The following is a 21,789-nucleotide window of genomic DNA, read 5'->3' as shown; positions in this document are numbered from 1 at the left end:
CAGCCCAGGAGAGACTGAGGAAACGGCGTGCGGCATTCTGGGGGTCAAGGAGCTGCGTGATGTTGGAAGACCTCGAGAGAAAATAGAGGTGCGTATGTTCTGCTATGTATTTCTGAGTTGCTTGTTTGCAGGCCCGTGTGTCTTGATAGGATAGACGGAAAGATTAGTATGGTGTGCAGGGGAGGTGACTGCTCTCACTCTCACAAACGCTGGCTGGCTGACTCACTCATGAAGTTCAATCTTTGGCAGCAGCGCGGCTTTCAATCGCACCCCACAAGGAGACAGGCCGGGCTCGCTTACGTAAGTAGCCCCAGCAACGCCGCAGGACCAGGGGTTGGGAGCTGGGAGCTGGTGGCTGTCCATGGCCCCGGGTTGTCATGCAGGGTTGGCCCGAGGTCGCCAGCCACCTCCAACGCCAAGTGAGGTGCGCGCATCCAGGACTCAAATGACAATCATCCCGCCACATCTTTTCGCGTCTATTGTGCATGCAACTAACCCACTTGCACATGCGACACGAATTCCGGCCTCCTTCCAGCTCCACAGTCCAACTCACCGTGAATATTGCGCCCAAAACCGCACAACGCATGCGCCCAACCGACAGACTGATGCGATGAGCGCCTCTCAATGATGTCTTCACCTTATGATAACCGCGGCCCGTCGCGCCGCCGAAATGGTGTCTGGAGCCACTGGGTCCCACTGGCAGTGACTGTAACCGTTGCCACTGTTGGGGTTGCGGCCTGGATCTGGAGCCAGCGCAGCAGCGATGAGGAGGACGAAGAGGAGGCCGTCAACCAGCATCTGGACTACGAGCATGCTGATTACGGCGACAACCCCCCATACGGTGCTACCGGCGACAATGTGAGCGTCAGAGCTCCGCCATCATTCAGGAGCGACTTGAGGCCCGAGGAGGTCGGGTACGGGGTCACGCAGGCCGATGCGAGTGCACCAGGCTGGGGAGCGCGCATGTCCGGTGCGTTGCGACGCACGCCCAGCCCGCAAAACATCCTTGATCGCGCCGGGAAGACAGTCGCCGCAGGGGTAGCAGCGGCGGGCACGGCTATGGGGAGCGCCCTGGCTGCCATCCGGGAGGAGGACAAGGCTGCGTTCGCCGACCACGAGACGTGGTCTGAGGAAGCAGATGCAAAGAACGAGAAGGGTCCGGCCGCGCAAGCACGCGATTACGGCGGCAAGAAGAGAAAGACAGTAGCCATTGTCGTCTCTGCTGACACACAACTAGACCTGGACGAAGATGGGTATCATGAGCATGCCGTATGGTCCCCTGCGATTGCGCCTCCACGCATGCCCTTTGAATGCTAACACAGGACTGCAGTCAATACTGTCGCATATTCCAAAGCACAATGACTTCTCGAAAGTCAAGCTGTTCATCTTGATATACGCACCTGGGCTGAAGGATACGGTCACGGAAACCACGAGCACTCGGGCGCCAGCCTCGCTCAGCTCATCATTTTCTGTGGTAGGCCCTGAGCAGGCCATAACACCAGGGGACGAAGCGAAGAGCCCGCTGTGAGTGCCCTGCATTAACGCGATTATTCTGTTATTCAATTGAGCTAACATGGACTGTAAAGCCTGTCCTCGTCTAGTAACCCCGCCTTTAATGCGGTTTACTCGCAGGCCATCGGCCTGGTTGAGAAGGAGACTAGCGTCCTCCCATTTACTACGCCGGCAGGCTATGTGCACATACTCCACCACCTTAAACCGGAAGTTGTCTACCTGCAGGAATCCCTTGCCGGTGACAATGGACTTCACGTGCAGAAGCTCCAAGCTTGGCTTAGATATGACATTATTCTGGTTGTGGGTGCCGAAAGTGGCCATGGAGGCTTAGCAGACAGCGAGTCGGAGGCAGAGAGACCTGAGGAGACCCAGAAGTGGTGGCAGAAGGAGGATCGCGTGGGCCGTGGCCGGGGAGTGATCGTTGTGGACGGGATGAGAGTAAGTGATGACTGGTCGCGTCGCGTCCAGGGCAACGAGCAATGACTTTTATGACCTGGCACAGGAAGGGAGATGATGAGATACGAGACATACCCCGGCCCCAGCTCCAGCCCCAAGAGCTGGACCAGCCAGACAGGCTCGCCAAGGGTGGGAGCACAGTGTTTAGTGGGGTGATATTGCTGATTATGGACTATGGTTGACAAACACAGTAGATACTTCTGTTGGTAGGCTAATGAAAAGGTGGAAATAAATATCGGGAATATGCAAATGACTGAACAAGTATGCCTTCGTTGTGCAAGCTATCTGAGAATGAGGCTCAAGTCGAGCGACCGTGGGGACACGACGGTAGGACACCAGAACTGCTTGAATGACCCCTGCAAGACCAACCCAACATTCCCCTCCTTATTCCCTACACACAGCCTTCACTCTGTTCCAAAGGCCCACCTGACTTGTTGAAGTCTCTTTGGGGAGCCTAATAAGCTCTGTAAACACCTGGTAGAGTCTGAACATTAACACCTGTCAGCCTCACAAATTAATTAAAGATGTCTGGACGGACGCCTTGTAACAACAGACTGTATAAGCTAGACTGGAGCAAGATCCATTGATTTCCTTGGAGATGTCTTAAAATCGAAGTACCGGTGATCTCTCATTATCTCTGACGAAGTTAAGCCAAAAGTTAAGGAGAAAAGGCATGAATGGGATGGATGTTCTGAAAGATGCCTGGCCTGTCTTGTCAGGTGTCGCCATCTTTGGTACTTGGCCTGGGGAGAGAAGACGAGTGGGGCACACCCTGGCATCGACAAGCGCCAATTCGACCCACCCAGCCGACTCCCAGGTTCCGACCACCGACGTCTCTCCTCCCCACGCGCCCATCATCGCATTACACTGCATCACATCACCGTCTATTTCCGCCGGCAGCATCACTACCATCTCGAAACCATCCGAGCCCGCTTCCATCATCCACATTGCCGTCGCCGCCGCCGTCGCACTTGGTCGCTGGCGCGAGAATTGTCGGCCTCGCCCATTGTCTCCGACCGCTGCACGGGAGGAGCAGGGCCACGAGATTCTTTGAGCGCGCGTCAGCCCGACAGCCCACAGCCCAATCGTCAGCGACTCCATCTCACCCCGGAACACCCCCATCTGCGGCACCTGCATACACACCCACAAAAGCCCAGCAGTGTGCAGCCCCATCTGGCCAAATGCGATCGAACCGCGCCCCTCACACCGTGTTGCAATAACCTGGGAAGCAGGCCAAGCCGAGCGCACCAGCACCGGGCACCGGGCACCAAGTACCAGCACCAGCATCTGGCCGCGGGGCCTCACCGGCAGCGCATCGCGCAGTCTGTTGAAGCAGCGCATCGCGCAGTCTGTTGAAGCAGCGCACCGGTCGCCATGGCTCCCAGCACGACTCCCATTCCTCCACCCATCATTCCTCCCCATCCAAAAACGAAGCGCCCGATCCCTGCCGGCATCCAGACAAATGGCGCGCCGTCTTCATCCTCTCCCTCACCTTCCATGTCGGCAAAGAAACCACCCAACAGCGCTAAACAAGTCCCCAACTCTGCCTCGACAAATGGTGGCACCGTCACCGTCGCCCGGCCACCAAATCGCATACGGCAAGAGATCACTGCTCAACCTAATGGGACCGTCCGCGCGGGCACGAATGGCGCCACTCAGCCCGTCTCTACCGGTGCGGCCGATCCAGCCATGATACCGGTGGTCGTGAAGCAGCGTGAGTTCCGCTTACCGCGCGTAATGCGTGTCATAGACTGACAAAGCCTAAGCTCCATCCCGACTATACATCCTGAAGAAGTATTACGGAAACCCGCCGTCGCTCATCGTCCATCTCTATCCGAATCATTTCAAATTCGATGCCCAGGATGACTATTTTCTCTATTCGTCGCCAATGAAAGCCTTTCTCGACCATCTCAAAACGCGAACCATTCCACATGATATGCTCGCCGACTTGACGGAGGCGGGAGTACCCTTCTACGAGGGTTGTCTGATCGTGGAGGTTCACGACCACAGGAGCGTAGCAGCTGAGAAGGAAGATGCCGCAAAGAATGCTCCTGCAAAGAAACCTGACGTACCGACCTCGGTTCACAAGAACAATCCTTATATCACACCATCGCCAAACAAGCCATTTCAGAGGGATCCTTTGACTACCATTAACGGCCAAGCTAAAAGTCCGGAGGTTGACTCTAAAGGCAAATCAGCGGGTTCCGCCGATCAAGGAAACAGGCAACTGTCCAATTCGCCGCAGAGTCAGAAGAGCAAGGCTCCCCCGAAACGGAAAATAACCACTCTCGTCCTGTATCCCACGCACCAGAGCCGGCAAGCAGACCTTGCGATAAGGGCATGTAATCCTCGCGGCTCTAGCGATGGCCGGCAAGACGTACCGGGTGGTGGCATGGCCCCTCCAACCCCCTCAGCGCTCGTTCCGCCCACACCTACAGGCTCAAGCATGCCACCTCCAGCCAAGAAAGCCAAGCGCGAGCGCATGGAGCTCGACAATAGCAATATCTACGCGGCCGAAGGCGCAATGCTGCTTGCCACTGTGGCACCCCTGGATCTGGAGCCGAGCAAGGACGTAGAAACCACAATCCGCAAACTCGAGGAACAGGCCATGCTTCATGCACATCGCTTTCAGCCGCCTCCGCAACCGAAGACTAGGAAGCGTACGGTTGCCGAAATGGCCGCGGATGAGGCCCAGGCGGCTGAGAATGAGAGATTCCTGCTTACACTGGACGAGAAGATCACGCAAGGCAGCAGCTCAGTTCCTGGTGGCGATGGACAGCAACAAGTCGCGCCTTTCAATCTTACCTTTGACCGCTTTAAGAAGATCGAGGACATTAAAAAGGAGCACGCGGAAAGGGCCAAGCAAGAGAAACTCAAGCGGGAGGAAAACGAGCGCAGGCTTGCCGAGCAGAAGGTTCAAGCGCAGGCCCAACAGCAGCAGCAGCAGCAGCAGCAAGCAGCAGAACAAGAGAGGCTTCGGCAGGAGCAGGCCGCCGCCACTCAGAGGGCGCAACAAGAGGAGATGCGAAGGAAAATGCAAGCGCAACAGGCGCAACAGGCGCAACAAGCACGGGAGAGGCACGCCCAGGCTCAAGCACAAGCTCAGGCTCAGGCGGCAGCCCAGGCTCAGGCGCAGGCTCAGGCGCAAGCACAAGCTCAGGCGCAGGCACAGGCACAGCAAAACCAAGGCGGTGGAGCGATGCATCAGAATGCACATGGGCATCCCGCTCAGGGCGGACAGCTGCCCAATGGAGTCTCGGTGTCAGCTCCGAACGGCATGCCGATGGCGCAGGCGCGCTTCCACGGCCAAGTCTCGCAGCCTCAGGTATCTTCTCCAGTTGTCCAGCAGAATACCCCTCAGAATATGTCATCACCCATGGTCGGTGGTGTTGCCATGCAGACGTCTGGGTCCAACATGGGAGGCAGCCCAGCAAGGCCGTCATCCGTCGTTCAAAACCAGCCCCCAATGTCCACGCCCATGGCGGTCAGCATGTCTGCCAGAGGTAGCCAGCAAAGCCATCCTTCTGGCACACCACGTATGCACAGCGCGACTCCGAACATGGCTCAAGCAACCCCGATCAGCCGGGCTCAACAGATGGCCCACACTCCGCGCATGTCTCAGACCAGCCCGCCCCCAGGCATGATGGCTCCTCACCTCAACCAGTCGATGATGATGAACAGCCCAGGGATGGCCAACATGCCGCAGAACGCGAACCCAATGGCACAAGCTCAATTGCTGGCCCAGCAACAACGCCAGTACCAGCAAGCACAAAACATGAACGCAGCCATGATGCAGAACAATATGATGAACGGCGGTGCCCCGCAGAATGCGCAGCAATTGATGCAGGCGCGATTCATCCAACAGCAGCAGCAGATGATGCGTACAAAGATGCAGAACGCACAGCAGCCTGGCATGCAAATGGGCCAGCAGCGGATGATGCAGGCCAACATGGGAATGCCGAACGGAGCACAAATGCGTCCAGGCCAGAACATGGTCAACATGGGGGGCCAGATGTTCCCGCAATCAATGCAGCAAATGCAGCAACTGCAACTACAACAGCAGATGCAGCAGATGCAACAGCAACAGCAACAGCAACAGCAGGGTCACCCGCAGCAGATGCAGCAGAACCACATGATGGGGGCAGCTGGACAGCAGGCTCAACTACAGCAGCGAATAGCTATGCAAACGCAGCAGCAGATTTCGATGCTGAGTACCAAGTTGTACCAGGAGAACCTGCCGAACTGGTTATCGCAGCAACAACTTACGCAAGAGACCTGCCCACCCGACTTACTGCAGAAGTTTAAGATGCAATGTTTGGGCTCGGCCAGGCAGAAAATCCTGCAGTTGAGGCAGCAACAGCAGCATCAGCAACAGCAACAGGCATTGGCCATGCAGCAGCAGCAAGCCATGCAGCAGCAGGGGATGATGCCCCAGGGCATGTAGTGCGTGTTCACGGAGGCGCGATGGCCTACGTTTCTGCCGGCTTACCCTGGAATGCACGGCTTATATCCAAACCACCACTGCGATAATTACTCTTACTGATTTTTAGGTGCACGGGCAGCAAGCGCGAACCTCGGCGTTTTAAGGAAAAGGGGGACATGGAGCTGAATGATACACGAATATCATCCAAGCCAGGCTACTATTTCGACTTTGAGCAAGGTCTTTTATACCCCCGGGCGGCCCCGAGCGATTTGTCGAGTTCTGTTGGCTTCTATCTATTTGCTGCTCCTGCGGCTCGTTACTCACTGGCGTTGACGTCTTGCGAGTTGGGATCAAATCGGCTCTCGACATGTGTGGAAGCCGAGTGTTCTTTACCATGGCAGGCTTATCCTCAGGCCAGGACTCACCCCTGACAACGTAGCAGATGTTGAGGGGCCCTCGCAGATGCAATGTGAAATATTCAAGCCATGGATGTTTGCTGGACACTATTTCTGTGCCATATGTGAAGATCATGCTGTGAAATTGATCAAGAGGTTCTCTTGCCTGTGGAGCGCGATGTGTAACCAATAGACATGCTGGATGATTAGCCATGGTCACTTGAGCATCTCCGTCACACAGTTGGGCGCGTGATTTGAGTGGCGGGGCAGCACACCCTTCCTCCCAATAACCTCGTGGCTTCTGGAAGGAAAATCTCTATGAGGGCATCCCAGTGTGCAAGCAATTTTTGGCCTTCTATGTGCTTGTCTGCGGTGTGCACATGCGCTGGGCTTCGGGACCCGTACGAGCTGTTTCGAGAAGGTTGTCTCCGACTGCATCTTGGGCGGGCACGTGACGTCGGTCGGAGGTTGCATCACTTCCAAGGCTGCTCATGACATAGCCGCTCGGCATGGTACGCATGGCGCTTCAAGCTCCAACCTCTTTCCCGAAGAGCCCTCTGCCCCGTAAAACATATTTCTATGACAAATCCGACCCTCGATCCTCCCCATCCAACACTGTAGATCGTCCACAAGCTTTCTTAGCAACCCTCGTTTGCCGAAACTGACCAGTCCGCGAGATCGGGCCCACGTCTCCATATCCATCTTCGTCCTGTGCATATTTCCACCCGTTCAACCGCCCGCGTCCAGCCCATCTACCTCCGCGAAACCCCTCCGACCGTACGCCACACTGGCCACAAACCTGCCATCGACATGCGTTGCCCGTCGACGACATCGCCAGCGGCACAGTCCGCCGCTGGCTTGCTATACCTGCTCCTGCTGGCGACGCCGGCGGCAGCGATGCTCCAATGCGATAAAATCCTGGTCGACCGCCAAAAGTTCAACTTCAAAGACCTCGGGGGCCCCCACTCGGTGGTCACGACGCAGGAGCTGGATGAAAACCAGCCATTCCAGTTTCGCAACACGACGTACACGCTGGATCTGTGTGCACCGCTGAAGAAGGACGGCCCGCGCAGCGAGAGCTGTCCGAACGGAGCAAGGGGTGAGTTTCCATCACCGGAGGAGTGCTTCTCTTAAACATCATCGTGAGTGGGCTTGTCATGCTAAAGTAGACATGAACAGTCTGTGGTATCGTGCGCGGCATCAAAGACGACCAAGACTCAGTGCAGTCCGTCATCCCGATCGCAGGCAACCTGGCCAACCACGGAGGGAGCGACCTGGAGCCCAAGATAACGCGGCTCAAGACATCCGACTCGGGCGCCGATGCCAAGAAGGAGGGTGTGCGGATTGTTCTGCACGGCGGGAAAGACACGGTCAGCAAGCGCGCACAGCAGGCCATTGTCGAGATGGTATGCGGCAAGGACAAGACTGGCAAGGAGGGCGAGTGGGACCCGAAAGACGACAAGTATGAGCCGGGCCAGGAGGAGACCGAGGAGGAGGGCAGCTCGGCCGCTGGGCAGCGGAAGAGGGCCGACGGCGACGAGAACAAGGACGGGTCGTCGGAGCACCAGCTGCTCAAGCCGGACTCGGCCCTTATCTTCGACAGCTACGGGCCCCTGAGCGAGGACAAGGAAATCGACGTGCTGAGGCTGACATGGTACACAAAATACGCATGTGAGGGCCTGCCCGAGGACGAGTACCCGAGCAACCAGCACTGGGGCTTCTTCACATGGCTTGTCATTCTGTAAGTTCACTGTCTATCCCTCATGGGAATCGCCTGTGCTTAATCACTAACGCATCTGTACAGCGTGTTCCTTGCTACTGCGTCCTACCTGATCTTTGGGTCCTGGCTGAACTACAACCGCTACGGGGCCCGCGGCTGGGACCTGCTGCCGCACAGTGACACCATTCGCGATATTCCCTACCTTCTCAAGGACTGGACGAGAAGGGTCCTTAACACGGTGCAGGGCACCGGTTCCAGAGGGGGCTACTCGGCTGTATGAGAGAATGAAAGTCTATGAGCATGACGGGTTATGAGGATCACTATACAGAGACTGGGGTAGCCTTTTTCTTTTTCTCGTTTTTGCTGGTTCAAAGATTCGGCATGGCGGCGAGGGACTTGATTTCGTGGCGTTGGGCTCATCTTGCGCAAAGACAGACACCTGTAGCAAGACAGCGCGGTGTTTTGAAGGGCGATCTCAGAGTGTGAAGTACGAGGTTCTCGTGATCCAACAGAACGACCTGAAATCTCTTTGCAGACCGAGATGGACCTGTCATATATTTATGGGTCTGGGCTGACTAAGCATGCTCTCTGCACCGTTGGCTGCTTGCGATGAAGCAGTCAGTTATCAGAATCACTCAACCCTTGGCTTTTGATATCATTTCATAGCCAAGATACTGGGTCAGCCCGTACCCACACCGGTAGCGTCGCCGAGGCCTTTGGGTGGTCGGGGTCGGTTGTCAGTTGACAGCCGTGTTCCCCTGACGGCCGAGGGCTGAGCAGGTGCCGAGGCAAAAGTCGGAGCTTACTTGCAAAGGGTCCAACGTCAACACTCTCTCCCTAGTGCCATCCACCCAGACAATTATAAGCACTGCAACTTGACCACACTGTCCAACAGGCCTGTGTCTCTCTCTCACAAACCCGCTGGATTACCTCTCATGGTGGAAGGCAGCCCGTGAAACAAAGACCACCATGGCCGACCCGAGCACATCCAAGCCGCTCTACAGCGTCCCGGTCCCGGCATGTGATCAGCACCCCGGCGGGTCCGTCACAATCACCGAGCCCTCGCCCCGGGTCTACCTCCTGACGCTGGCCTCCCCGCCGGACAACCGGCTCACGACGGCAGTGTGCCAGGCGCTGCTGCAGGCCCTGGACATCGTCGAGTTCTCCCTGGCCCCCGGCTGCGTGGTCACCACCTCCTCGTTGCCCAAGTTCTTCTCCAACGGGCTGGACCTGGGCCACGCCGTCGCCCACGGCAGCGCCTACTGGTCCGACAGCCTGTGGGCGCTCTTCCGCCGCTACCTGACGTACCCGATGCCGACGGTGGCGCTGATGAACGGGCACGCCTTCGCGGGCGGTCTGATGCTCGCCTTGCACCATGACTATCGCGTTATGTCCGCCGACCGCGGGTTTTGCTGCCTCAATGAGCTCGAGTTCGGCGCCCCGCTCAAGCCGCCCATGTCGGCCGTCTTCCGCGTCAAGCTCCCCGACAGGAGGACTTACAGGGAGATGGTGCTCGAGGCGCGGCGCTTCGGCGGCAGGGAGGCTGCCGCCAAGGGGATCGTGGACGCCGCGGGGGGCTGGGACGAGGTGCTCGCGCTGGTGAGCGAGAGGAAGCTGACCGAGAGGGGCAAGACGGGCGTGTACGGTCTGCTCAAGATGGAGATGTACCGGGAGTGTTTGGATTTGCTGGAAAACCACGAGCGGGAGGAGGCCAAGGATGATGCCTGGTTCAAGGGGGAGGACGAGAGGAAGCAGAGGGGCCAGAAGAGGGTGGAGGACTTGGTCAAGGCATATGAGAAGGCGAAGCTGTGATGACGCGAGTACATTGAGCCACGTATCCTGACCGGGCGCTGACTCAAAAATAAATACTGCGAATGCCAGTCAGGACACTGAACGCAGTCAAGGCAGTCCAAGCTATGCATCATCGTAGAGCAAATTATCTTGATGTCCATTCCTCTACAGCGTCTAGAATGCGTTACCGATGCAATAAACCATTCGCCGTCCAGACCCACCAACTCCCTCTCCGTCCAGTCTAAGAAAGTTGGCTCTTGGCCTTGGCCCAGCATATCCATCAGTCCGCAGTCAAGCTCAGCCCAGTTGCAGTCGGTCTCATACACAATAGTAAGTACATCCAGGGCCCACGCCAGGCCTGTTTCCTCGAGTTTTCCATCCTTTGTTTCCGAGTAATCCGGCCCTTGTTTCCTTGTAGCATAGTTGGTGTTGGTTGACTTTTTGGTATCATTGGTATCATTTTTGACGTATTTTTGGGCCCATTCAACTCCACAGGAAGCCGAGTTTCAATGTACTCGGAACGAACAACGGTGATCCCTTGAAATCAAAACACTCTCTGAAGACGCCAAACGCACTATTGACCTTATCAGGTACAAAAAGGGAGGAAAAAAAGACAAGCAGTTTCCCCAAGCACAACGCGAAACAGAGTCGCTATTATGCACTGTCATAGAAAAGAGCGGGGGAAGGAGTAGTTGAGAAGATGCATCAAGCACAACGGGTGCCCGAAAACAGGCTGTAGCAGCAGCAGCAGCAGCGGCGTTATTTACTCGCTCACGGATTCGTCCTCCGAGACGTCCATTTGCGGATCGTAGAGCAGGTTGCGCTGCGCTGAAGGCAGCCCCAACTCGGTGCGAGTGTCTTGTTGGATTTTGAGGAAATACCTGCGCAGACTCCGCAGACCCTTGAGAAAGCCGCAGTCTGGATCCTGAGGATGGCGTGGTGGGCAGGGCTTGTCCTTGTCCATGTCGCTGGCAATAAGGCTGTTGGCAAAATCGGCGATCTTGAAATCGATCTCGCCCTTGTTCTTCCGCTTGCGGACCCGACTGGCGTCTTCGGTGTCAGTGGCAAAGTCCGTTGTCGAGTCTTCGACCGCGGTGTCGTAGTTGTCCTTGCCGGACTGGTCACCGTCATAGGTCATGAGCAGACTCGCGGCATAGAATCGGTAGCCTCGCAGCCGACGTACGATGACTTCAAGCTGGCTGAGCTTTTGCAGAATGTTGGGGATGTGCCGGAGGATGCTGTGGAGGTCTTTTCCATCATAAAGGAAGCGGGTAAGTGCTTCCTGGAACTCGTCACCGGCTTTGAGGTTGCGACCGTAGTATTTGTCTTGGAAAACGTATCTCTCGGTCTGTGCATCCCACACTTGAAGGCCGCAGACCCGCACACCGAGTTCCCGTGAAGTTGTCTCGGCACATTTGCGCTGTTGAGACTTCTGCTTCTTGGGATTGGCTTCGACGCCATACTGTCGTGTGCCCATCTTCAGGTCCATGATACAGGGGCGCTTCATGCTGGCGGTCAAATCTTCCAAAAGCAAGAAGTACGATACTCGAGACCCACGCTGAGTCTGGGCCTCTTTGGGGGTTCATTGGCCTCGACATCCTCTTGAACTCGCTTGTGGGGCTTGTCGCCACAGAGACCACTGCGGATTCACAAGCCGACGACGTCGTAGACGATGCCGTGACTTGGTTTTCAGCTGCCCCGTTAAGACCCTGGGTGGGCATTGCTGTGGGTGCGTCCGACCCGGGCGCTGCGCCCCTAAATTCTTCATTGTCGCCCTTGTAGCCTGCGTCATCAGGCTCTTCCCAATAATGCAGATCGCCCCTCGAATCCGACACGTCCTTGGGCCTCCTTCGAAGAGCACTGCCAGAATGCCGGCGTTTCTTGCGTTGGGGTACCATGGCCTCGTTCAGGATGTCTGGCTCAGGAGCACTAGTCCCAGTGACATCTTTTGACTCGCCATTACCATCTGGGCAAGGCTCGCTGGAAGGGCCGAGGTCGCTCTGTGATTTCTGGTGCATGCGTGAAGGCACAGGCTGGCTGTGTTCCTGTTTGTGTACCACGGGTAAGTGTAACTCCACACCGTTAGCTCTCATGAGGCTAGAGTCTGAACTCTGGGGCCGAAGCAGGCGGTCCAAAGTCTTCTTGGGCAATACTCGCTGGTGAGCTTTCTTGTGCCTGTGAATATTGATGGGCTGGTTCCGAAAGGCGTCGTTGAAGACCTCGTGACGCAGTTTCTTGTTGACCACAGTGGTTCCCCAGCTATTAGCATGACGGTCTTCCAGAGACGGCCTTTCCAAAATCCCGCCAGGCGTTGATTCGTTGGAGGCGTAGTGCGACGCCGGGACAGAGATTGACGAGCTACGAGCACGGTCTGAGCAGAGAGCCGCATTTGCTGCCGGGTGAAGGAGGCTCCTGGGCAGGATATGCTGGTTGTCCATGAACGTGACCGTTGGGATTGGGATCGAGCTTGATTGCAAGGATTGGCTGATTACTCTATTGTGCGTGCTCGCCTGTTGACCGGCTTGGTTGGGTTTCTCTGCAGCGTCATGAGTCGAAAGGCCATTAGCCCGCACACACGTGCTCTGTTCCCTTTGCTCGCCTTTCTTGCGTTCGGAAGCGACAGGCTCATCTCTCCTGACAGTAGATTTGCGCCGAGGCTGCTTTGAGTATGTCACATTGAGTACGCCGATATATCTGCAATGATGTTAGCCGCATACCCGGCACACTTCCTTGTCGACAAAAACGGATTTATTGAGGGCTGGTGCATACCTTGGGAGAAAAGGTAGTAGGTCCCTATGGTATCTTTCGATATCTTCGTAGAATTCATTTTCTCGGTTATTGAGCTGCTTGCAAACCGCTCGCTTCGAGAACTTCCATAGAGTCGTGTGCCCACCCACCTGGTGTGAGTAAGGAACAAGCTCTATAGCATCAAGCGGCTGTTGGGCGCCTAATTGATGGTCATGCACATGATCTTCATATTCCTGTGAGCCCAGTTGAGGATCCAAGGAGGATTCTTGTTGCGCACGATCATGCTCTGGGGAAGGAGACGCCGCAGGTGCAGCTTTCTCGGGCGGGTTTATACCGGGGGAGCGCGGTCCGGAATCAAGGGGTCGGTTGGGAGCAGCATCCCGCACATTGTCTTCCATGGGACCTTCAGTCGACTTCGGCTCATCGACCTCGGGTTCGTCAGCCTTTACCAGCCAAGCTGAGCCATCGGCGTTCCGCTGGTGTGTCACGCCAGGTTCACTTGTCGCATCGAGATCTTCCTCAACATCACATGGACTATCGGGGGCAGCATGGGGGCCCTTGTGCGGCAGAAAAACGGCAGACGATATTTTCTCCTCTCCCGAAATTTCACCGTCCTCTACAGCGTCAGCTGTATCACTTGGGCCTGCTTGCACTTCTCGATCCGCTGGGAGACCACCAGAGACTTTGGGTAACTTTTCCTCGTGCGCATCTCCCTCATCCAAAGGGGTTTGCGGATCAGCGTGACCTTTATGCTCGCGACGCACGTGGAAGTAATCCTGGGGTTCCTCGCTATACTTCTGCGCACTTATTGACAGCGGGAATGTTCTGGTGCGCGACAGACGTCCCGGTACCTCCTCTGCAGGGCCAGGGGAGGGCTGCAGGCTCTTGAAATGATCATCACCGCGGCCACCCCCCGGTTGCCTCTCAAATTCGGCATCGTTCGTGGACGGCGGCAGTCTCTCCCTGGGGCTTGGGCCGATTCGTGATTCTCTCCTCTTCATGGTTTCCTCCGGGAGTCCCTCCTTGAAGAAGCGCAGGCTGTGACTCGCTTTGCGGCTCCTAGCGTTCGGCTCCACTCCTGCCAGCACCTCTGCGATGGACTTCTCAACCTGGCCATCTTGGCCGTTGTTAAGGTCGTCCGAACCAATTGACCACGCCTTCTCAGGCCCCATTGACACTCGATGATCGGGTTTGCGAGGCCTGACCGGGGACCGTTGGCTTGGTGCAACACCTGGGTCCAGCCTTCCGTTAGATGGCTCCAGATCTCGGTCCAGTGTTGAGGGGGCGAATGAAGGTGAGGTTGAGGTATCAGAGTACGTGCGGCTGGAGAACGCAACGTCCTTCAATCTCTTCTCCCTGTCTGTTCTCTCCAGCGACGTGCCCCTGCCGCTGGATCTGAGAAGGTCTCTGTGGCTCCAGGGCCTTGAGTCCACGCTTCTAGGTTCCGATGAGTCGAGTGTGCGAGGTAGGACAGCTTCGCTGGACCGGGGAGGAAGAGTAAGTGTTTCGACGGCGCCAGTGCGAGCCATTGCGGCGAGAGCCCTTGGTGAGGCTCTGGGCGTCACGGAACCTCCATCGCTCTCATAGGATGCTTCCTGGAGGTCGTCGTGATGGGATTGTGCGGATGGAAGCCTGTCCGAAGGGAGGTCTTGTTTCGGGTGACTACCGGTGGCAGGGTCGTACGTATGGTTTTGCAAACGAGGGCTGGGACAAGGTGCATCGAGGGACTGGCTAGCGAGAGCAAGAGATATACCACGAGCTTCTGCAAGTTGCTGTGTCAGCAGAGAGGGCCCCTGAGGCCGTTTGGGAACAACAGAGGCAGAGGCAGAGGCAGATGTAGGTCCCCTGGGCCTTTTATCTATCAGGTCTGGTGCAACAGCATTGTTCTCGAAACTAGGTACACGGGTAATCTGGGATGTTGCTGTTCCTGCTCGGCCATCCTCCCCAGCTGCCAGAGAGCTCGACGTGCCAGGGGCTTGGGAAGCGGCGGGAGTGGAGGGGGCGCTGGCAGGGCGATCGCCGCGCGGCTGGTCCTGCCCTTGTCCTTGATTTTGTCCTTGTTCTCGGTGTTGTGGGAGTGGGAGTGGCTGTACCGGTACAGACTCAGGCACAGGCTCAGGCTCAGGCTCAGGCTCAGGCTCAGGCACGGGCACGGGCACGGGCAGAGATACGGGTGCGAGTGCAGGTGCAGGTGCGTGTGCAGGTTCGGGTTCACCACTGTGGGGGCTCACCGGTACAGCTCCAGAGGTAGTTGACGGCGACATGTGGTGGACATTGGCTGTGGATGGGGAGAGGTGTGGGTGTGGGAGAGTTGATAGGCGACGGTTGCGCGGGGGGTGGTGGAAGAAGCAAGACAGCGCGGGCGCGAGCCGGCCAGGGCCACGGCCAGGGCCAGGGAGAGGGAGAGGCAGGAGGAGGAATGAGGAGGACGGCAAACCCTGCGCTGCTTGTCCCTGATGCTACTGTCGTGACACTGGGCGATGGCACGAACCATGTGCTGCTGCTGCGTCGGCTTTGGGCCTGTGTGCCGTTGCGGGCAAGCAATTGGACGACAGGCGTGATTTGTGGCAGAATTGTCGTTTCTTGGGAGAGTCGGAGAGTCGGTGTGTGGGAAAGAAATGGAGGGGGGGGGCGGAGGAGGTGTTTCGCTAAGCCGCCCACGAGATAAGGCCTGGCCGCCCTCCCAGGGGTGGAGCACACAGAGGTTCACGCAAGAAACCGCAACCCCTGTGGCGGGCGACACACAATACTGGGCTGTGCCGTAACTACACTAACAACAGGCCCACCGGTACAGAGGTACATGCACATTTACCAGGCAGTCCGACAATCGGGCACCGACAACCAAGAGTACGTACCTGACGCTAGCCAGCCCCATGACAGGCGCACCACTTCTACTGTACTGTCCTCTACTCTGTGTGCGGCTGCTGCTGGGTACTTCCCTCATCATTGCATTCATCATCGGGCTGAGGACGACATCTAAAATCTCGTTTGACGCCCCTACTCGGTAGGCCCATGTAATAAGCCCGGCCAGTCTGTGCCCGAGTCGCCCAGCCTGCCAGTAAGACCAGCGCATCTGCTCACCTGCCCCAGGCCCAGGGAATGGCTGGTCCTGGGACGGCAGCAACGACGGGCCAAGTACCTGCATTGTTTCCTCGGCCCCCTTTTGTCAATGGTACGGGGCCACCAAGGTGTCAAGTAGACCAACCTTAAAGGGCCTGGGGAAGCGTCGCTCAATGCCCGCTAATCGTCCAGAACTACAGTACGTACCACGTGGGCGTCACTGGTGGGTTCTGGGTTCCATGCCTAGCCCCAGCTTGCAAACTCGTCAGCCTTACTGTTGTCATGATCCCGGGGCCGGCTGAGGGTTGATGGGGCCTTCGACTCCGCTCCCTCGCCTCTCCCTCCTTCCCTCGCCATGTCCCTTCTGTGACGGGGAAACGAGCCGAGAAAACCTAGATCCATAACTTCCCGCTCTCCAAGATCGTGACTGTCTTTGCTCGTGGGCCACAGCCAATGCCACTGCGTCAGACAGTTGTCTGTCTTGCCCAACCCTGGGCGTAGCGCAAGGTTTTGTTTCGCAGAATTAGCTGGCCCAGGCTTCGTTACGCAAACGACAACAGACACCCAAGACCCATCATCGTCATCCCGCTTGCCCCCGTATCACGTTCCGTCACCTCCGCCTTTGACAGGCTCGAGTCGCACCGAGGCCCAGCACTGGCCAACTCGTGCAACTCATTGCTGGCACCCTGGCCCGACCGGTGAGAACGAGTCGGCCCTGGATCCCCAGACACTATCCCGGCTACCTCGTCCATAGTAGGGAGGCCCGTCTTGCCCATCTATTCGCCCATCTACCTGTCACCTTTCCCTCGTGGTAAGCACCTCCTCCGACCGTTCCAACGGGTCGGCGCGGTTTCCTATCACCCACACCCACAGCCGTCTGGGTCAGGAATATCGCGCACGTAGACTAACAGACAACCCTTGCTTTTCGATCTGTCACTTGCGCTTTGTCACTTGCGTCCGTCCTTGCGTGCTTACTTTTCCCGCAACTCCAGACGGTGGACAATTCATTCGCCGTCATACAGACGGACTGCGGTATGATGGATGGAGGCTGAATGTTGACTTTTGCCAAGGGCGAACGGCCCAATCAAGAGAGCCCATGCTCAGAAGAGCCCGAGACAAAACACTCGCCAATCATCCGACAACGTGCTCTCCGTACAGCCTCCTATTCCTCCGCGCAGCATCATCAGCAACTCGAGTCAATGCCACTTTCCGAAGCTTCCTCCTTTTAGTTTCACCTCGCAAGTCGCAGGCCCCGGAATCCGATCAAGCTGGTCAGAACGAGCCCTCCCGCCAGGTACACACACTGTATCTCCGCCTGTTCCAGCCTATCAGGCACTGGCTCACTTCGGCGGACGGGGGAGCCGTGGGCTTCTGTGCCTGTCCGTGGTCACCGCCCTTTTTTCTTGTTTGTCGCGAGAGAGCACAACCAGGCGAAGCGTATCCTTGCCGGGGATGTGTTCCTTCCTGCCGGCCGTTCATGTCTAGTCGAGTCCGAGGCAGTCCAAGCGGACGGTGAAAAAGTTGTATGAGCCGCTTCAAGGGCAGCGCCATCGCGGATGCGCTCCGGCTTCCAGATTGCTCTCCTCCTGGATCACGAAAATAGGACAGCTGGCTTTACTGCTTCACGGCCTGGCCCCGTTCCATGGTCCGACAGCATCTATGTCGTCTGTGTCATCCTTCCGTCACAGCGTGAGTTTGATATTGGTCCTTTGTCTCCTGCAGCTCTGCCCAAGCCACTCGCCGCTGTTCGATCTTCAGCTTGGATAGCGCACTTTTTAATGATGTGCTAGTCTTGATTTCCTCTGGTAATCCAGTTCCCCTATCCCCGTCACCGCCATCCGGGATGATAACCCGCACATGTTCCACATCACATCTTGTTCTAGTTCTGGAAGGTACCCATGACATGGATGGAAGAATGCGTCCGACGACCAGAGACATGCCACGTTGAGCCGAGACTGCCGTGTAGTGGTGGGAAGGGACAGCTTTTTCATCTGGCCCTACGCTCGTCTTGTTGTCTGCCGAGTTACACGGCTCACCTTGCTGTGCTCGGCTATATTCAACTCCAATTGCTCCTTCGACACGTCTCGCTGAGCCACGGTTGTTTACACTCTACGGACTGGGCCTGGGCTCCGGGTACCAGGGATACATTTTGATCCGTTCTGGTTTGTATCGCAGCTGATGGCCCAGGCACCAGCACACGACAGATGATAGCAAGTCCTCGGACTCTGGAGTAGCACTCTGCTCTGCTCTACTCCGTTTCCGTCGAGTATACCATTCACTCTATGAGCAGACACCGCACAGAAGAGCTGTAGCGGCAGGCATGTGAAGCTTCTACTTTATTCGAGCTAGTCGATAGCATGAGGACGCGGCTCTCTGGATGCCTTGCCGCGCTCTGCATTTAATCCCAACACCACCAATCCCCATGTCTGTGTCGTAGCAATGTACCTGTACAGATCCCACTGGCTTGAAGGCTTCTCGTCGAGTGTAAACTTGATTCGCCCGTTCGATTTCCTTGTTTTGTCTCGCATTGCATCCCCGTGAAGGCTATTGCGACGTCTCTCGCTGTCCATTGTGTCTCCAGGGACATCTGTAGCCTCACTGCCCAGAGCCATGGCATCACAACGAGACATGTCAGTTTCTGCTCGCAGCGAAACCGAAAATTTGATTGATGTGACTAGCCCTTGATGACAATGCAGTAGTGTTGAGCGCCGTTGTAGGCCCGTAGTGTTCTGCGTGAACGGCGTCGAAAGGGTCCCAGTCTGAGGAATGAGGACATAGCGGTGACGCGGAAACCCAACCTTGCGCCGACAACCAATAGGTCCCACATGTTGCGCATTCATTCGCGTTGTAAGTAACGGTGAGGATCTAGACGCAGGATGAATCACCTTGATGTGGGCTTTATGCGGCAGGCTTCCTAGTTGGTCGTCTTTCCCAGATGCCGTGTCCGAGATAGCATTTGTCCTGTGTAGGTTGGAGGAAGCGAACTCCTGAAGTCAGTTAGGACTGAGATGTATAGGATGGGTCTGGGCTTTTTGGCGGTAAAGTGTCGATCTTGCGCAGAGTATTTGGGACCGACATCTAAGCCATGTGCTTGAATGTGATCGCAGGCTGAAGCGCTTCTTCAACAAGCAGTAAAGAAGTCTGTCTTATTTCTGTGTTCCTGCCGTGACAGGCGACAACGACGTGCTCTAAGCACGATAGGATATCTCTGGCAAAGCAACTCCGCGCGCTACCAATGCAATCGACCCTACCAAAGAACTCCAATATCCTCACGGTGCTCTGTGAGCATCAGACCACCTGTCTCCAGCAAAAGCAAACAAGATTGGGCGCTGATAATTATACATGCGCGCCACGTTGCCATGATGCTCGCTCGTGTTGTCAATCTCCATGTCAGTCCGTTGACCCACTGGCCCTGTAGAGTTTCCATCCAGAGCAATCCAGCCTGAAGGAATGGACTCTTTAATCGGCCCAAACATTGTCCTCCAAAGAAAACAATGGGTCTTCAACCTGGCGTCGTGCAGCCTGACTAGAAGCAGTCTCTTTCTCCTGCTTGCTCCGCGCATCGTTCACAGGACGATCGTCGGTTTCCATCTCGATACCCCAAGTATTGTCGAGGAACTTGTCCAGGTTATCGAGGACTGCGCTGACGTCGTCCACCGGCTCCACATTCTCCTGGTCCTCAAAAATGTCCATCGCCACAGGAGATGTCTTCTCTTCGTATTCATATCCGCGTTCTGCCTCGGCTCTTTTCTCAGCGGCTAGCTCCAAGCCTTTCTTCCTGGTCTGTGAGGCTTGGATGAAAGCCTCTGCCATAGCACCGACTTCCTGGCTGGCGGACGCCGTTTGTTGAGAATCCGAGGGCAAGAGCCTCAGAGACTTCCGGCTTGGCTTCTTGCGTTTTGACATCGCCTCAAAGTGCTTGGCGAATTTCTGGTCGTGGTCGGGGAGTGTGCCAACTTCCACAGAGCTCATCTCCATAGGGGGCGGGGAAGCTGCTCTCATGGTTGGCTTAGGCATCCGCACTGTGCCAGTCTTCTGACCGGATAGATCGAAATAGGAAACATCTTCCTCATCGTAGATGGCGTCCTTTGCATCCGGGACAGGTTCATCGATGAACAGCTCTTGCTCGCCCGGAAGAGGCGCGAAGTGCACTTGACGATCTGGCTTTCGCTGCCCAGGTGTCTTGAAGAGAATACCGGACCTTCCGCTTGAGTCCCTGAGAATGCTTCCGTTCGATGACGCTCGCTTCTTCACTGGCGAGGGTGACATGAAATCCGAAAATGCTCTAATAGACATCTCAAAGTCCGCAGCTGGGAGTTTTGGGGCTGCCGGAGTCTGCGGCACCCAAGGCCTCTGGGGTGGTTGGGACATCGCCAGTGCTTTCCCGGCAAGGATGCTCAAATCGGGTGTGCTTCCAGTGGAGCTTGTGCAGGTCGTTGGCGGAATAAACAAATGCGAGGCAATGTCAGCCTTTTTAATCCACGGGCTTTGAACTTGCTCTGCTGCCTTATCCAGGCCATCAGAACCAGACTCTGGTCTTGTGTCATTACTTGGAGCCTGAGGTGGCATCTGCAAAGAGCAGGCTGCTTCCCTTGTCCATGGGCTTTGAAGCTGTGGTATTTCAGGACCGACCGTCGGCTCATCAAGGAAGCTAGAGCCACTACCACAGCCCGCAGTTTCCTCGGATGCTCTTGGAGTCTGTAGGGAAAGTCCTGATAAGTCCTCAATATTCCGTGTTTCCACATGGATCGTAATCTCATCAGGTTCGTCGAGATCGCGATTCGGGCCTGACTGGGGTTCTGTGGTAGCCGGTTTCTGTGCCGTTGTTTGAAGCTGTTGCAGCTTCCCACTAGAAAGGCTCTCATCATGCACACCAGACTCATCCATCGGGATAGTCTCAATTTGATCTGGCAAAGAGCAGGGTGACGTGAACAAATCTGCTTCTGTTCCCTCATGCTCGACTCCAGGCGGTTTCGTCGTACTCGTGTTGGAATTCGTTGACAAGACGCTGATCTCGGCATATGCGTCAATGATTGATCCCAGACTAGCTTGTGAAGGCTTTGCATCTTGGGAGCCTCCTGTTGGAGTGGACTCTTCAGAAGCATCGCTTGCCTGACCAGCAAGATCTGAGGAAGAAACGCTGACGGACGCAGCCCGATCAATTTGGTGAGCCATGTTAGCTTGCTCCGGAAAGACGGGTGGCAGAGCCTCCAAGTTGGTATGTGTTGTCTGGTCAGAGCCGACTCGGACATCTGGGCCCGGATAGGCAATATTTGTGACGATTTCTTCCGGGTCGACGGGTGCCTCTGGCCTAGGAATGACGGGCGTGATGTCTTGTGTGTTGATAAAAGTTGACCATTCCGGGTCGGACAAGCCATCGACGCCACACTCCACGACTGGTACGTCATCTGACTTCTTCGTGGTCTCTTTTTCCGAGGAAGAGGCAGGAGTCCGGTTCTGAGTGTCAATATAAGTCGACCATTCCGAGTCCGACTGGGAACAGCCGTCCACCTGCAAAACGCTCCGAGGTTCTTCGAGTGCCTTATACTTGTTCGTATGTTGAAGCTGCACCGCTTCTACCGAATCATTTGCAGCATCAGGCTCGACCTTAGCAGGGAATTCATTCGCCGTCTTTATCTCGCCATTCGTTTTGTTGCCGTTCGTACATTGCATCTGAAGATTTG

At 56.3% G+C, this 21,789-nt stretch overlaps 6 protein-coding genes across 6 annotated transcripts; 4 read left to right on the top strand and 2 right to left on the bottom strand.

The window, feature by feature from the left end:
* Nucleotides 1-627: 627 nt before the first annotated feature.
* INS49_011284 (uncharacterized protein) lies at nucleotides 628-3,022 on the top strand (the record flags this gene model as incomplete). The annotated part of the gene is made up of 4 exons (XM_043172003.1): nucleotides 628-1,269; nucleotides 1,331-1,524; nucleotides 1,587-1,950; nucleotides 2,786-3,022. 4 exons carry the CDS (start codon nucleotides 628-630, stop codon nucleotides 3,020-3,022), a joined length of 1,437 nt encoding a protein of 478 aa, XP_043023748.1.
* A 320-nt stretch (nucleotides 3,023-3,342) lies between these two features.
* INS49_011283 (uncharacterized protein) lies at nucleotides 3,343-6,412 on the top strand (the record flags this gene model as incomplete). Its single annotated transcript, XM_043172002.1, has 2 exons — nucleotides 3,343-3,682; nucleotides 3,735-6,412. 2 exons carry the CDS (start codon nucleotides 3,343-3,345, stop codon nucleotides 6,410-6,412), a joined length of 3,018 nt encoding a protein of 1,005 aa, XP_043023747.1.
* A 1,184-nt stretch (nucleotides 6,413-7,596) lies between these two features.
* INS49_011282 (uncharacterized protein) lies at nucleotides 7,597-8,786 on the top strand (the record flags this gene model as incomplete). Its single annotated transcript, XM_043172001.1, has 3 exons — nucleotides 7,597-7,867; nucleotides 7,966-8,527; nucleotides 8,591-8,786. 3 exons carry the CDS (start codon nucleotides 7,597-7,599, stop codon nucleotides 8,784-8,786), a joined length of 1,029 nt encoding a protein of 342 aa, XP_043023746.1.
* Nucleotides 8,787-9,475: 689 nt separating this feature from the next.
* On the top strand, nucleotides 9,476-10,318 carry INS49_011281 (uncharacterized protein; the record flags this gene model as incomplete). Its single annotated transcript, XM_043172000.1, has 1 exon — nucleotides 9,476-10,318. The coding sequence occupies one exon, from the start codon at nucleotides 9,476-9,478 to the stop codon at nucleotides 10,316-10,318; it is 843 nt and encodes a 280-aa protein (XP_043023745.1).
* Nucleotides 10,319-11,060: 742 nt separating this feature from the next.
* On the bottom strand, nucleotides 11,061-14,217 carry INS49_011280 (uncharacterized protein; the record flags this gene model as incomplete). The annotated part of the gene is made up of 4 exons (XM_043171999.1): nucleotides 11,061-11,805; nucleotides 11,855-12,991; nucleotides 13,067-13,661; nucleotides 13,791-14,217. The coding sequence occupies 4 exons, from the start codon at nucleotides 14,215-14,217 to the stop codon at nucleotides 11,061-11,063; spliced, it is 2,904 nt and encodes a 967-aa protein (XP_043023744.1).
* Nucleotides 14,218-19,564: 5,347 nt separating this feature from the next.
* Nucleotides 19,565-21,778, bottom strand: INS49_011279 (uncharacterized protein; the record flags this gene model as incomplete). Its single annotated transcript, XM_043171998.1, has 1 exon — nucleotides 19,565-21,778. The coding sequence occupies one exon, from the start codon at nucleotides 21,776-21,778 to the stop codon at nucleotides 19,565-19,567; it is 2,214 nt and encodes a 737-aa protein (XP_043023743.1).
* Nucleotides 21,779-21,789: the final 11 nt, after the last annotated feature.

Source organism: Diaporthe citri (assembly GCF_014595645.1).
Source record: "Diaporthe citri strain NFHF-8-4 chromosome Unknown scaffold_5, whole genome shotgun sequence".
Taxonomy (NCBI): domain Eukaryota; kingdom Fungi; phylum Ascomycota; class Sordariomycetes; order Diaporthales; family Diaporthaceae; genus Diaporthe; species Diaporthe citri.
The sequence above is the reverse complement of the archived record's forward strand: the minus strand, read 5'-3'. Positions and strand labels throughout refer to the sequence as shown.